Source organism: Protopterus annectens, chromosome 13.part0 (genome assembly GCF_019279795.1).
Source record: "Protopterus annectens isolate FY-2018-M chromosome 13.part0, PAN1.0, whole genome shotgun sequence".
Taxonomy (NCBI): domain Eukaryota; kingdom Metazoa; phylum Chordata; order Ceratodontiformes; family Protopteridae; genus Protopterus; species Protopterus annectens.
In genome coordinates, this window is record NC_056747.1 from 198,478,732 (window position 1) to 198,493,334 (window position 14,603).

General features: G+C 42.2%; 2 protein-coding genes across 2 annotated transcripts in view; one reads left to right on the plus strand and one right to left on the minus strand.

Annotated features, from left to right (window-relative positions):
* PLEKHJ1 (pleckstrin homology domain containing J1) overlaps positions 1-1,263 on the minus strand; it is a 326,732-nt gene extending 325,469 nt beyond the window's left edge. Inside the window, exon 1 of the mRNA XM_044090767.1 lies at positions 770-1,263. Coding sequence (XP_043946702.1) covers positions 770-1,151 — 382 coding nt within the window. The 5' untranslated portion in view covers positions 1,152-1,263. The remainder of the gene's footprint in view (positions 1-769) is intronic.
* Positions 1,249-14,603, plus strand: part of LOC122787869 (splicing factor 3A subunit 2-like) — a 132,495-nt gene continuing 119,140 nt past the window's right edge. Inside the window, exon 1 of the mRNA XM_044054785.1 lies at positions 1,249-1,337. The gene's annotated coding sequence lies outside the window, so the exon portion shown is untranslated. The remainder of the gene's footprint in view (positions 1,338-14,603) is intronic.

The following is a 14,603-nucleotide window of genomic DNA, read 5'->3' on the forward strand; positions in this document are numbered from 1 at the left end:
TATAGCTCTCAAAACGTCCCTTAGTTTCAGGGATATCCCTGACTTTGGCTTACAATTTTACGGTATCTTTCGCTGTCTCTCTTTCCCCCATAATCCCTCCTAAAACTGGGAATTTTTAAGAGAAAATGTGATGGACTACACTAAATAACAATGACAATAATTAGAGGGATAGACGTTTTACTTCAGAAAATGCAAATTAATTTACACCAACATATTTGGTCAACTCCTCCCGTCAATAGTACTAATATTTTAAAAGCTGTCCTTGATTATTTCTGGGTATGTCTCTGACTCTGAAGGTAAGAGATGTTTAATAGGTTTACTGTGTTTGTTTTCAGTATTATCGTCTTTATATATTAGCAAACTTTAAGACGTACGAGAAAAGTCAAATAAACTGGACTAACATTCTAAAATAAAACGCGAAAAAAAATACTCGGGCACACCATGATTTAAGCTTGTACTTCTGCCTGAGAACGGTGTGCTCTGTCAAGAGTCCTGCGATTGGTCTTCGTACTAAAAAGTTACAGATCAAGCGATCCGAATGATACAGTACTGTACACGACACGCCCATTTTGGATGAGGATGGAGAATTCACGAAGTGAAGAATGGGGGAGGGGCACTTGACTTGCAATTCAGCTGACAGTTGTCAGTGTATTACCACTATCCCACTCAAGAACCAGTCTAGTCCTGGGAATGTAACTAATTCCCAACACAGTTATCTCGTTCACTCCGTATCCGTGTAGCATACAATACACTGGTCACTTAGACTTACCGTCTCCCTTCTTGTACCCTTTCATGAACAGCTCAGCTGCCTTTTCTGCGGGTTGTCTGGCAAGTAAGAGAAGCTCTTTTTCATTGTACCTCATGTCTTTTGTTTCCAATGAAAGCAGGTCCAGCGGCCGCGCGTTCACACCCCTGGGAAACACGTCGCCGCGACCGCAAACTGCAACTGAAAATGCGATATGGAATTGGGAGCACAGGTTCAAGAAAGATAAAGTAAAGTTAGTAGAAAAAACACTGTGCACACCCAACCAATATATGGATATATATACACTACTACTCTGTTCAGGAAAAAGCCGCGCATCATTGTCCATTACAACTAACGTTTGCTCAGAAACTTGTAAACCCACTTTTCTGTTTACAGGCAGCACCATTTCTATCTTCTAGTATTACTGAGTTATTATATGAAACACGGAAGCAACGATCATTGGTGTAATCTTTAATTCTAAAGGTCGGAACTATATGTGTGGTGCAGCATTTGCGGTTGCTTCCGGCGGAACTAATACTAGCTTTCAGATATGTTGTAGGGTGCTTTATGTGTGTAGTTGGAAATTGTTAAAGTAAGTTGTAGGAGGATTTTCTTAAACAGATTGTTTTGTTTTTATTGTGGGAAAGTATTGTTTAGTAAGTATTCATTTGATCGTAACGTTTCAGGAAGGAGCAGCTGGGAAACAGGAGTTACGTGTGTAACGTTTTGCATTGTTTTTGAGACACGGCCACTTTTCATGCTGTTTTTGAACGTAGTATTTTAATTGTATATATTTTTGGATATTGTTGTATCTGAACTGTTATTGTGTAGCCTTAAATGTCCCCACAGCTCCAGCCCTTCTGTTAATGGTTACGGATATTAGAGTTCAAATTTAGGATGCGAATGCTGAGTGGTCTTTGATGAGCATCCCCCATGCTAGAATGCCTTATTTTGCTAGATGAGACCATACTTATTTATGCTTTGGTCTATGTACATCTGGATTGGTGAAATACCATATTCCTGTAGCTCTGTGGGATTGATCACGATTAGGGTTGCCACCTTTTCAGATGCCTAAAGTGGGACATTTTTGGTACAAACGTCAGATTTTGCAGGGCAAAACATACCCACGGCGAGTACAAAGGACATAATTTTCACGTTTTAGCCTAAATAAAAGCTTATTCTTGTAGCATGTTAGTTGCTTATTCTGTTTTTAATAACATTTGGGTGTTTCAGATACAGAAAAACTGTTTTATGCAACTAATACATAAAATGTAGGAAATATGTTTGTCCTAAAATCTCAGGACATTTGCCATTTTTTCGATTTCTTTGCAGGACACAACTGCCCAAAGAGTGACTGTCCCCCGCAAAGTGGGACAGGTGGTAACCCTAATCACGATTATATCTAGACGGTGAAGAACTCTGTAACTTTGCTGTAAAAGGGAATTCACCCCACTCCCTGCTCCAGAAACTTTAGTGGCTTTTGAGGATTTGAGGTTGACTTGCGGGTTTTGTGTTTGTGTACCTTAACTTAAGTGGGTCACGGCTGCCTGGACGAGCTGTTGGTGTTCATACACGTTTACTGATAATAATGTAGCAGTTAACTAAGCAGTACTAAGGAGGGTTGACTTCATTCTGTTTAGAAACAGTGCAATAATATGGAAGGGACTGAGAACAGCTGGTGAGCTTGAGAAAATAGTTTTAGGAGACATGCGTCAACAAGCCTGGCTAAAGTGAGGGATAAGACAGCTTATTAGTGAAAAGATGGTAGTCTGTGGAAGGATGGGTAAGGTGTTTTTTTTATGCAAAGCAGATATAATAAGGATGTCACAGAAGGAAAATAAACTGATGTGGTATGTTAAGGTAGCCAAGAAATGTTAAGAGAGACTGATCTTTATGGAGGTAAGGATGAAGGACGGTCCAGATAAACTGATTTCTGGATGATAAAAGTTTGTAATAGTGCATGATAAATATCTGGATCTGTCCTAATTAACTGGAGTGATAATGACATGACTATAGGGTGGGAACTTTGGTTACTTTGCCTAAAAGTGGCTCTTTGAGGGAGCTGGATACTTAAAAGCCTTTTGGTCTTCCACCGAATGTAGCAGAACAGATTCTGAGTAGCAAGCTAGTTACCTTATTCTGGCTGTTATTTCCTCATAGTGGGTAATATGGTTTTGCATAGCAAACGTCTTATCCATCAGTCTTGATCCATTTTGTGGTGGTCACCGGTTGAGTGGACAAAAATTAGAGGAAAAGGAAGTTTAAAGTAATGGAATGCATACATTGTAGAGTTGCCAGAATGGTGAGTTAATGGAAAGCAGATGTATGGTTAATCATTTAGATAGCTAGACTAATGTGCATTTAAGTGTAAATGGGGGGGGGGGGCATATGGTTTGGATGTGCTTCATTGTTTGGAGACAAGTGGGAGGGTTAGAAATAAAGGAAAGGGACAGAGAGAAGGGAACATGGGTGGGACCAGGTAGAGGATGTTTCAAGGTAGACTGGAAGAAATACTGGCGATGGGAGGTTGTGACTGGACCTTGGAATGTAATGCCTGAGACAGTGTGATGGTGCAAATTATCAGTGGCAGTGGGGAGAAGAAAGAGATGAGGCACATGAGGGGAAAAGGGTGAATGAAGAGAATAGGGAGGAGAGTCAGGAAAATGTAAGGAAAATAAGGTGTTTGACAAATTTGTCAAAGTATCTCAAGTTGTAATGTTTTATTTATTGAAGTATGTCTCCTGTTGACAGTAACTCTTAGTATTTTTGGTTTAGTACTGCAGTAGTTGTATATTTCACACTCTATATACTGTATTAAGTTAGTTTTTTGTTTTCTTCTTTGTTCCTTGTCCACCCCACCAGAAGACTTAGTTTTGATTTGCTCATCTCTTTTTTTTCCCCTTCCACTTATCCTCATTTTTATTATTCCTTTTGGGACCTTCAAAGTTTAATTTTCCAATGTCCGCCATTTGCAGTAATTACCACTAAACCTAATTCTCCCAACCACCTTCTGAACATGGTCTTAAATTTTATACAGAACATAACCATGTTGTGGTTTTACCTGGTTCCAAGCTGTCACTCTAATTTGATGCCCCCTTGTTATTAAGTCTGTTTTGTCTAGCCACCCCCCTGGGACTCCTTGACTAGTTATGTTCTCAGACTTTTCTGATTTTATTTCAGAGATTAAGATCCTTTCTGGATGATTTAATTTATTCTTGTTTTGATAGTACCTGTATTGCTTTCTTTAAACCTCATTAGATCCACTCCTCACACATGGCTTAGGCAGTAGCCTTTATACACCTCATTTCTACCATTCTATATCCAAGTATAGTACCTTCCTTTCTGTTATATTCCTGGATGCCTTTATGCAATTTTACATTAGTGGATGTCAGTGCACATTTAGGAGTATGACATACACTTTTTAGTAATACTATGCCCATAAAAACAGTCCCTGTAAAGCTAATAAGCCCCTTGCATTGCATTTCTTTGTATGGCAACATGCGTCTGCCGTGTCATATGTATGGCTCATTCACTTACTATAATTTTTAAAATAGGTTATATTATCTTTTATGGATTTTATAGGTGCTGATTTACAGGAGATCATACTGAAAATAAATACCAACCTATTTCTAAACCCGCTTTCAGGTAGTAGGAAGTTTAGTCAGGCCAAATTATGGGTATTGGATATAGATTTATTCTATCCCTTTTCTACTTAAGTAGGAGAAGTGGTCATTAATAACCAGCACCGTGTTTTTTACATGGACTGGTTCTTACTGTATTCTTTCTATTTCCACAAGTATTAACCCTTCACTTGAATCTAATTGCCACCATATCTTCACTTCAAACACAATTCAAAATGTTCAATGGTTTAGTCCCCATTTTTCCAAGTTTGAGAGATTTTTGTATTATTGACATAAAATGCATGCTTCCTGTACTTGATTTTATTCCCGCTTAATAAAGAGAAGTGGTTCTTACTGTAACCCAATTCAAACATGGGCCTACCTTTATAGAATGCTTACTGTGTTCCACGCGGCTCTTAAGACCTATATTTAAACATATTCTGTATAAGAATCGTTTACTTAAATACAGTTTACAGATCATATTGTTCATTGATCATCAGTCACCCCATTTCTTTGTTTCAGTGTGCTGAAGCTGTCACCATCTCATTCACATCTTCTGCTCTGTTTCATTTGATTTATTGACCTATTGGAGTTTCTTGGTCAGTTACCTCATACTTTTGGTTTTGTCCATCATCTCCTTTTTGAAGGAGAGGAAAGTGCTTCTCTGGCAATTTCTCCCATCCCATTTTCTTCCTTGATTTCTCTTCATTCAAAGGCACTGAACAACTTTCTTCTGAACTCTTCTTGTTTAGCATATCTGAAACTCTGTTCTGAAGATCCCCAAGAGCAAGCTCTGTGTCGGTGTATGATTTAGTGCACACAGGCTAAATTATTCTTAGTTGAGTTGAATAAAGCAATTTGAATCAGAGTTGCATCTCCCTACATTTTCTTATTATATTAATGTTGCAGTATTCTAAATAGCAGAAATCTCCCACTCAGTTCAGTCATATGCTTGGCCAGTATACAAAAGCCTAGTGATCTTGTATGTGCTGTACATAACACTTTTGCCCCTCACACAGAACGTAGGGCATAAAAGGGAAATACGGCTGCAACTACCCAGAACTTCTTTGTTGCCAGTTTGAACACCATTACTGCTAGTTGGTTTGAATGCCTTGTTGCTGTACTGAGTACTTAGCCACCAGGTAAGTGCCCCATTGGGGTTGTTTTTTCTTTTCTTGATCTTGTATTTTAGTTTGCTACCTACAGTTTGTCACCCAAGAAGGGAAAATGTCAGTGTGGGAGGCAGATTCTCAATAAGGACTGTCGCACACAGTGTCTTTTTTTGTTTGGGTGCGCCCCATGACCATATCTCTTGTAGTATCTGTAGACACTCAGAAGCCATTTGTCATCCCTGGCCATTTGTCTTGCAAACCAGTGGCTTAAATAGTTAGCCCAGGGTACCATGGCAGAATGCTTTAACACCAAGATACTCCCACTAGGCAAGAAGGTCAAGAAGTCTTGGTTGGATTATTAAGCTGTCCAGCCTCTGCCGGATGCCCCTCTAGAAGTGGGTAGTAGCCCTGTAGGTTGTTCAGCATCTACATCGGATTTCTCTGCTGTGTCCCCGTCAGAGGCTGGCATGGATCTGTCTTTTCACACATCTTCTGAGGCTTTGCATGTGTCTTCTCTGGATGTTGAGGGGGAACTGCAGTTGATAATCTTGGAGAACCCTAGAGGAATTCTGCAGATATTGGTCAGAGAAGGAGGTTCTGGGTTCTTTTATAGAATCTTGCCATGGGACAGAACCTCCTGTATTTGTTGGGGCTGATGTCTCTTCAATTAAAAGACAAAAAAATGAAGCATGTTTCGGTCTATTCTGAGGATCCTCGAAGGGAATGCAGGAGTTTACGCAGGGCTTGTTTTCTGCCTTGATGCCCCTAAAGCTTCCTCTGTGGTTTTGGTATCTGCTTCTTCTTCGACCTCTTCCTCTTCTGAATGGCTTAGGGTGTCGGATTGTTTGGATGATGATTGTGTCTGATGAGGGGTCTTTGTCCTATTCTTCACAGTGCCTTTGGCTTATGGTTCAGATGAAGAGGAGTTTATTAGCCCTGAGTTTCCTTTTGAGGAGTTGTCCTTTAGGGACACTTTTGCTATGATGATGGAATACATTAAGTGGGATTCTTCAAGTGATCTTCAGAGAAGATATTATGAGTTGTTTTAAGTGGATACTCCTAAACCATTGGTAGTTCCCCCTGTGTTGGCTGTCTTGTTAGATACTTTCATTCTTGCTTCCAAGTCTCCTGATTCTCAGCCTCTTGTTCCTATAAAAACGTGATAGGTTCTGTAAGGTTCCTGAGGATTGATAGTTTTTATTTAAATGTCCTCCTGCTGATACTACTCTGGTGTCAGTCTCTTCTGACAAACCTTGTAAGCTTTTGCTCTCTTCCAAACTTTTCCCTTCTAATAAGCATAGTTGGGCTATGGAGAGGATTGGTAAGAAAGTGTACAGTGTTTCTACTTTGGCCTTTAGGACTGTGAATTACCAGACCCACATGACTAAGTATGCTCTGGCTCTGATTACTCAGGCTTGTCAGGTTACTTCTGACTTCTCTGATTCTGAAGCTCACCAGTCCACTAAGTGTAGCTATTTTGTTACTGACACCTCTTCCAGGGCTGTGACTGTTGAGTCTGTCATGAGGCATTATTCTTGGCTTCTTCTCCAGTCTCTGCCTGAGGATATTAAGGCCAGGTTGCTGGATACTGTTTTGGATAATACATGTCTTTTTGAGACTGCTGCTACTGCTGACATGTGTAAGTCTCTTCAAGAGAAAGACACTGCGTTACAGGACCTTAAACATATTTTTTTCTCTTGTTCTTAAATTCCAGAGGAATTCTCCTTATGGATCTGCTTTTGTTTACAGGCAACCCCGCCAGGCCTCCAAGGGCAGAAAGGGTAGTAAGTGGGCTTCCTATGCTAAGGCTTTCTCAGATTTCTGTGGCCAGAAAACCTCCTTTATCTGATAAGCATGCTTCTGTTTGACAACCCCCCCCCCCCTTTTTTTTTTTTTTTAGACCGGGTTCATTTGTTCATCTGCTTCTCTTTGACACCCCCCCCCCCCCATTTTAGACCAGGTTCCTTTGTCCCTTCGACTTTCCTTTTGTCTTTCAAATTGGTGCCTCGTCTGTCATTGATCATGGTTACTTCATAATATGGAAGTCTCTCCCTCCTTTTTCAGGGATTTCTCAACCTCATGTAGAACAACTTCCTCATTTCCCAGAGGTTTTGAGGTCCTGGTGGACAAAGGAACCATTCAGCCTGTTCCCTTCCAAAGTGGGAAAGGAGTTTTATTCCAGGATGTTCTTGGTTCCCTGAAAGGAGGGCTCTTTGAGACATGTTCTAGATCTCTCTTGGTTCAACACCTTTCTCTATGTCCCTTCTTAGTGGATGTTTACTCTTCAAACCCTATTTCCTCTTTTATTACCCCAGGCTTTTCTGGTGCATTTGGATCTAAAAGATGCATACCTTCATCTCCCTGTTCACCCTGTTTTTAGGAAATTTTTAAGTTTCTGTACGTCTTCAGTTCATTTTTAGTTCTCTGCTTTACTTTGCTCTTTGGTCTCTCTACTGCCCCAAGGGTATTCATAAAATGCCTATCTCATTTGATTGCTTTTTGCAGACTCTAAGGCATTCAGATTTTTCCTTGTGTAGATGACATGTTGCTTCAGGCACCTTATCCCAGTTGCTTGTAATAGGATCTGGAGTTCATCTCTCCTCAAAGTCTGTAGTTCACTATTAACTTCAAAAAGTCCATCCTAACTCCCTGTCAGGATCATGTGTGTCTGGGATGCAGGATTCAGACAGTCTCACTGTTGGCATCTTTCCCGCCTCCAAAAGTTTTGCATTGACAGCCTTCTTTTACTTACTCCTTTCTCTGACTGCCATGCCAGCCAGGGAGTTCCTCTGTGGTTCATGGCCTCTTCTATTCCAATGCCCCTTCTTGCCAGACTGCATATGCGGATGCTTCAGTGGTGTCTCAAGTCAATTTAGCTGCAGCATTGTTTCACTGTGGATTTCAGTGCATCTCTCTTTCCTTGTCTAAAGAAGGAAGTGGTGGCTTCAACAGTTTGGTCTCAACCCAGACCTGTCCTTCCAGCCTCCAGTTCCTTCTCAAGAACTGTTCATCGATGCTTCAAACATAGGTTGGAGTGCTTCATTTGGTCACCTGAAAGTTCAGGATCTCTGCCCCCCCCCCCCCCCCCGTCAGAAATCAGGTCTTCACCCCTTGAAGGTGTACACAGAAAACACTTTAGTGATGTGGTATGTCAGCATGCAGGGAGGCACAAAATCTTACCTTCTCTGCAGGATGGGTCTTTTGGTTTGGGAGGTGGCTTTTAGTTATCCGTTAACTCTTCAGGCAGTATACATTTCTTTGGAGCACAATCTAGTGGCAGACTGTCTCTGAGCAGGTTCAAAACACTGGCTCATGAATGGATGCTTCACAGAGATGTGTTTCTGGACATTGCCCATCAGTGGGATATTCCTCGGGTAGATCTTTTTGCCTCCCCTCTGAACAGTCAGCTTCCTTTCTTCTGTTCCAGAGTGCCGTGACATTTGGAGTAGAAGACTGATGCCCTTTATTTCCCCTAGGAAGGGGATGTTTCTTCATAATTTCCTTCATCTTCCTCTTCTTCCAAGAATCCTGCAGAAGATTCAGCTGGACTCCCCAAAAATCTTGCTAGTTCATAGGTTTATACTAGGCTATCTGCCCGAGGGCATTTACAAGCCTAGCCCATAGTTTTGTGGCTTACGCCACCCCTTTAGTATGGGGAACTATACCCATTATTTTGCTGTGCCTCTGTCGAGCAGTGACACTGAGGTAATCCCTGGGGTATATCTGCGATCTCCCATCCATTGGTCAAGATTTCTCTTGAACAAGGCCAGCGAGGTGCTCTGCCTCACATATACCGGGATTTTGTTCCACAGCATAGGGAGTCTTTGGGTGATGAATCTATCCCTCCAGCACGTCCTGTTAATAGCCGTGTCGAGGTTTAAGTCTCACGCCCTTGTGGCTCTGGCGGATCTAGATTTTTTGAGGTGAAGCATATTCATCAAATCTGGGTTTGACATGGCCTTGTATGTCAGGCACAGGTCACCTCTGAGCAAGCGGTGGCGACTGAATAGAGCTGAAGTTCTTTCAGTCGGGCAGCATAGGACAGATTTTTGAGACCCTTTATCCTTTTGGTGAGGAACTTTTGTGGCCTCTCCAGCTGCTGCAAGTGTCGGGTCAGATACATTCCGAATGGGGCATTGTACTCAATCATTGGTCTGATGAGTGATGAGTATAGGAAACTATGACCTCCTTGATCTAGATGTGAATCCCTTCATGATAAGGTGGGCAATGTAGAAGGTCTTCCTAACTACTTTAGCTACATGGGTGTCGAATGACAGGCTACTGTCAACCTGGGTCCCCAGGTCCCTAATAACTTCTTCTGTGCTCAGTGGATTGCCACCTATATGGTAGCTAGGGGTAACCTTGTTTTTCCCGAAGGGTATGACTATGCATTTTTTGGCATTTAACTTTAGGCCATGGCTCTGGCACCAGTTATCCGTTTCTGTGAGACCCTTCTGAAGGATATCTGTGTCAGATGTGTTTTCGACTACGGCGCCCAGTTTGCAGTCATCTGCAAACTTTGTCAGCCATAACCCTCCTGTGTTTGCTTGTACTTCGGAGAAGTAGATGCCAAACAAGAGTGGGCCCAGGACTGAGCCCTGTGGGACACCACTTGTGACAGGCTTAGAGTCTGACATGGCGCCAGCAACTCTGACCCTGTGGGTTCTGTCACTCAGCCAGTTTGCAATCGATCTTGTGATGTATGGGTTAACATTTAAGCTGATGAGTTTTTCAATGATACCCGAGTGGGGTATTGTATCGAAAGCTTTCGCCAGATCGAGGTAGGCTGTATGGACTGCCTTTCCCTCATCAATGGCTTTGGTGACTGTTTCGAAAAAGTCAACCAGGTTTAAAAGGCATGATCTGCCTTTGACAAAGCCAAACTGGGTTGGATCCAAAGTCTGCAAATTCCCTATGTCTTTGTTTATGAGATCCATTATGATCGTCTCCATGGCTTTGCAGATAAGGCTTGTCAAGCTAATGGGCCGGTAATTTCCAGGGTCGGTGGAGGCACCGCCTTTATGAAGTGGGACCACTGTCGCAGTGCGCCACTCCTGGAGTGCGTATCCAGAGGTGAGACTATGATTAAACAGCTGTCCTAACTGTGGGTTTAATTCCTCGTTGAGTTCGTGGAGCACACAGCCGGGGACACCATCAGGTCCCATGGATGTTGTGTTTTTTGCTTTGGAGAGAGCAGTTCTCACTTGGGCGTTAGAGATGTTTGGGGGGCTGCAATCGTTTGGTATAGATATCTTTCCTTTTGGGAGGGGGAGAAGTTTGCACTGAACCTGTCAGCCAGTATGTTGGCAATGTCTGTAGGATCAGTAATCTTCACATCATTTTGAACTAGTTCTGAGCATATCTGGGAGTTTCCTCCCAGGTTTCTAACATAGCTAAAGAAGGCCTTATGATTGTCTTTTGAGTCTTTAGCTATTTTTCTCTCAAAGTTTGCTTTGGATGATTTTATGAGAGCTCTTAGTTTTTTACTTGTAGTGATCAAAGGTGTCTTACCTTTTAAGGATTTTGCTCTATCTTGTAATAGCTTCCTACTTTTGTTGTAGAGTTTGTTTATGGCTGGGGTCCACCAGACTGGACGCTTGCCTTTGGTACAAAGAGTCTTTGTTTTGCTTGGGATTGCCTTATCCATGCAGTCCTGTAGGTGCTGGTAGAAGGCATTTGTAAGTGATTCAGCGGCTTGGGTACTGTTTTCCCGCTCGGGGCCTTAAAGGAGACCACACTAGTCTTTAGAAGTGTGAAGTCTGCTTTCGAGAAGTTCTTTACTGTGGTCTTTTTTATTTCAGGTGGGGGTGGGATGAGGACCTCCAGCGAGATTAGTTTGTGATCTGATCTCACCAGAGAGGGGTATACTTCCAGTGTTGAACATTGTGCTCCCATGTTCGTGATGATGAGATCAAGTATGTTTTCTCCTCTTGTGGGGATGGTGACCAGTTGTTCCATGGCGTTTGAGTTTATGAATTCCAGGAACTTTTGGGCTAGGGTGTTTGGGCTTGAGTAGTGTTCCCACTTAGGGTCATTGAAGTCACCTAGTATGATGGTGTTTGGAGATACATTTATCCCCTCCAGTGTTTTCAGGAAAGCCATGTGAGGTTCCTGAGTTTGTGAAGGTGGCCTGTAACATGCTACAATTTGCAGAGCAGTCTTGCCTATGGTTAATTGCACCTGGATGGTCTCCGATGCATCGTGCGTTGCCACCAATCTTGAGGTGTGGGTGTCCTTGATGAATATGGATACCCCCCCTCCTTTCTTGGTATTGTCCGGATTTTGGGGCCGGAACGCATGGTATGAGGTAAAACCTGATAGTGCTGGGGTGCTCTCAGGAGCCTTGAACCAGGTTTCTGTCACAGCACAGACATCTATGTTCTCCATACTGAGAAGGGCCTCGAGTGCGTGCATTTTGAGATTGAGACTTCTGGCATTGAGCAGCATTACCCTTAGTTTTTTCCATTTTTGTGTTCTAGGGTGGTAGGTTTAGAATTTGAGCCTTGCCTAAAAGGCACTATGGGGTGGCAAGAGCCTTTGCCAATATCCGAATCCCAGGGTGACAGGTGCAAGCCGTCCCTTGCGAAGCAGCGTGGCTTGTCCAGCATGTCATCCAAGGCAGACAGACATTGGATCCCCTTTGAATGACACCAGAGTTTAAGCCAATTGTTAAAGCTGATCATCTTATCTCTGTATTGTGGCATCATTCTTGGTGAAGGTAGGATACTGCTCAAGGTCAGGGTCATACCTGTCTGGGCTACATAATCAGAGAGCTCCTCAATGTCTCTTTTCATGTAGTCCAAGGAGGTACGTCTCAGGTCGTTTACACCAGCGTGGACAATGACTGAGTCGTATTTGTACCTGCTGTTGAGATACCTGAGTGCTTGCGTTATGTGGCGGATTCTAGCGCCCGACAGGCAGCTTACTGTAACCCTCTCCTTACTCAGTCTGGTGAGCGGGACGTCAGTGTGTCTGACTATGGAGTCACCAATGACTAGTGTGTCTGGCATTGTGTTTGGCCTTAAGGGCTGTGACTGTTTGACACTCTGACTGTGAGGTCTATGTGTTGCAGGTGTTGTGTTCTGAGGTGGTAGTTGTTTGGGTGTCTGCTTTGGCGGCCTCTCCATACCTTGGATTTGCACAGACAGCTCCGGTACTATTTGGATAAAACTAAGACCATTCGTAAATTTGGCCATTTTTTATTTCTTTTCATCCCAGGACATTTGGTTTGACTGTTTCTAAGCAAGTCAGCTCTCCTGGATATCTAAGGCCATTTCCTTTGGTTATACTTTTCATGGCGAATCTCTGACCCTCTGTTGCCTCTTCTGTCAACTTCTTCAAGGGGTTGGACACCAATTCCATCCTTGAAGCTGTTACTTGGTCTTCATTGCATACCTTTACTAAGTATTATAAGTTGGAAATGATTTCTACTGCTAGAGCAGGTTTTACTGAAACCATTTTATATGGGTTTGTTGAGGGCTCTTGTGAGCCTTCCACCTCCCATTCTGTTTCTTGAGCTTTTTTACTCTCCCTGCTATTTTCAATATTGCAACAATGATACAGAAGGACATAGTACAGTTGTGTAAAATCTTACCATAACAGTAGATGTCCTTCTCTTCACTGTTGCAGTATTTGCTCCCTCTCTCCAGCCCCCTCTTGTTTGTTCTGTTTTTTGTTTCAGATTTCCTTCTGGCTGAAGGTTTCCCCTTTTTTCTGCATTTTGTCTTTCTGGATGTGCATGGACTCCTTTGTCCTATGGAGACTTGTTCCCTTCTGGTGCAATTCAGTTCTGGGTAGTTGCAGCAATGTCCCTTTTTATGTCCTATATTCTGTGTGGGAGCATAAGTGTGATGTACGGCACATACAAGATCATTAGGCTTTTGTGTACTGGCTGAGCATTGGGTTGCCCTGGGCAGGCAAACCCTGCTATTTAGAATACTTCAACAGTGAACAGAAGGACATTTACAGTTATGGTAAGATTAAACACAGCTGTTCTCTATCTTGGTTCATGTAGACAATTTTGTTTGTGTCTTTCGGCTTTTCCCAGTTAGGGGTCGCCACAGCGGAACTCCGGTCCGCTAATGATTGGCAGTAGATTTTTACGTACTGGCTTGCCGGGCCTAACGCACAACCTTCAACGAAGGAACGCCCATTCACGCATGTTGCTACACAGAAGAGGCTCTAACTGAGAATCGAACAGGCAATGTCTAACTGTGAGGCGACAACGCTACCGTAGCACCACCACCACAGTGGTTCATGTAGACAATGAATAGTCATTTTTTTGCAAAATGTGGGTTTCTTTAGTTTTAAACGGTGTTCCTGTTTTTTCCATTGTAATCTTAAGATTTGCTCTTTCTGTGCATATGAACACCATTTAATGTTTGGGATATTTGGCGTAATCCCCTACAAAGAAATTTAATTCCATAGGCTGTGTTAATAAGAATAGATTAGGCAGGAACAGCTATCAGTTCACTAAGATATCTTTTTATCAATTGTACACAGTTCCTCCTTTTGTTCATGGGTTAATATGAATATTATGTTGCCTCAACGAGACCTATATTTCAAGTCTATTCATTTGTGCTGTATTTAGTCTTTTAATACGTCCATTTTTGCCATACTTAATTGTTTTGTCAGAAGTTTGCAGGTCAGTAATAGCATCCGAGTGTTCACTAAGTGTCTTCTCAAGCTGTAGTATCTTTTTTATTATAGCTGGCTGTATAATCTGTTAGTGTTCCACTAAGCCTGAAGAGCTCATCATTTTGAATGATTTTTGTCCCCAGAGACGAACCTTGATCACTTTGGTTATTCATACCCCAGTCATTAGCCATGCTGCTTCTAGATGTTGCTTTGTGGTTTGGAAAAGGCAAGATTTTTTTTCTCAGACTGAAACGCTTCTACTTCGGTAGCTCCTTGCTTTCTAAACTTTTTGACAAGAGTATCTGTTTTTAATATCAGTTTTTAGGGAATATCTGGATGGCATGTTTGTTTTTTTAGGTGCTGTTTAGTGGCAAGCCAGAATTTGTGGCTTACACCTTGGGGCTATACCAGGCATCCACTATTAATTTCTGGTAATTATTTTCTATCGCTAACATGTTAAATCCTTATTTTTTAGATTTAAAAAAAATG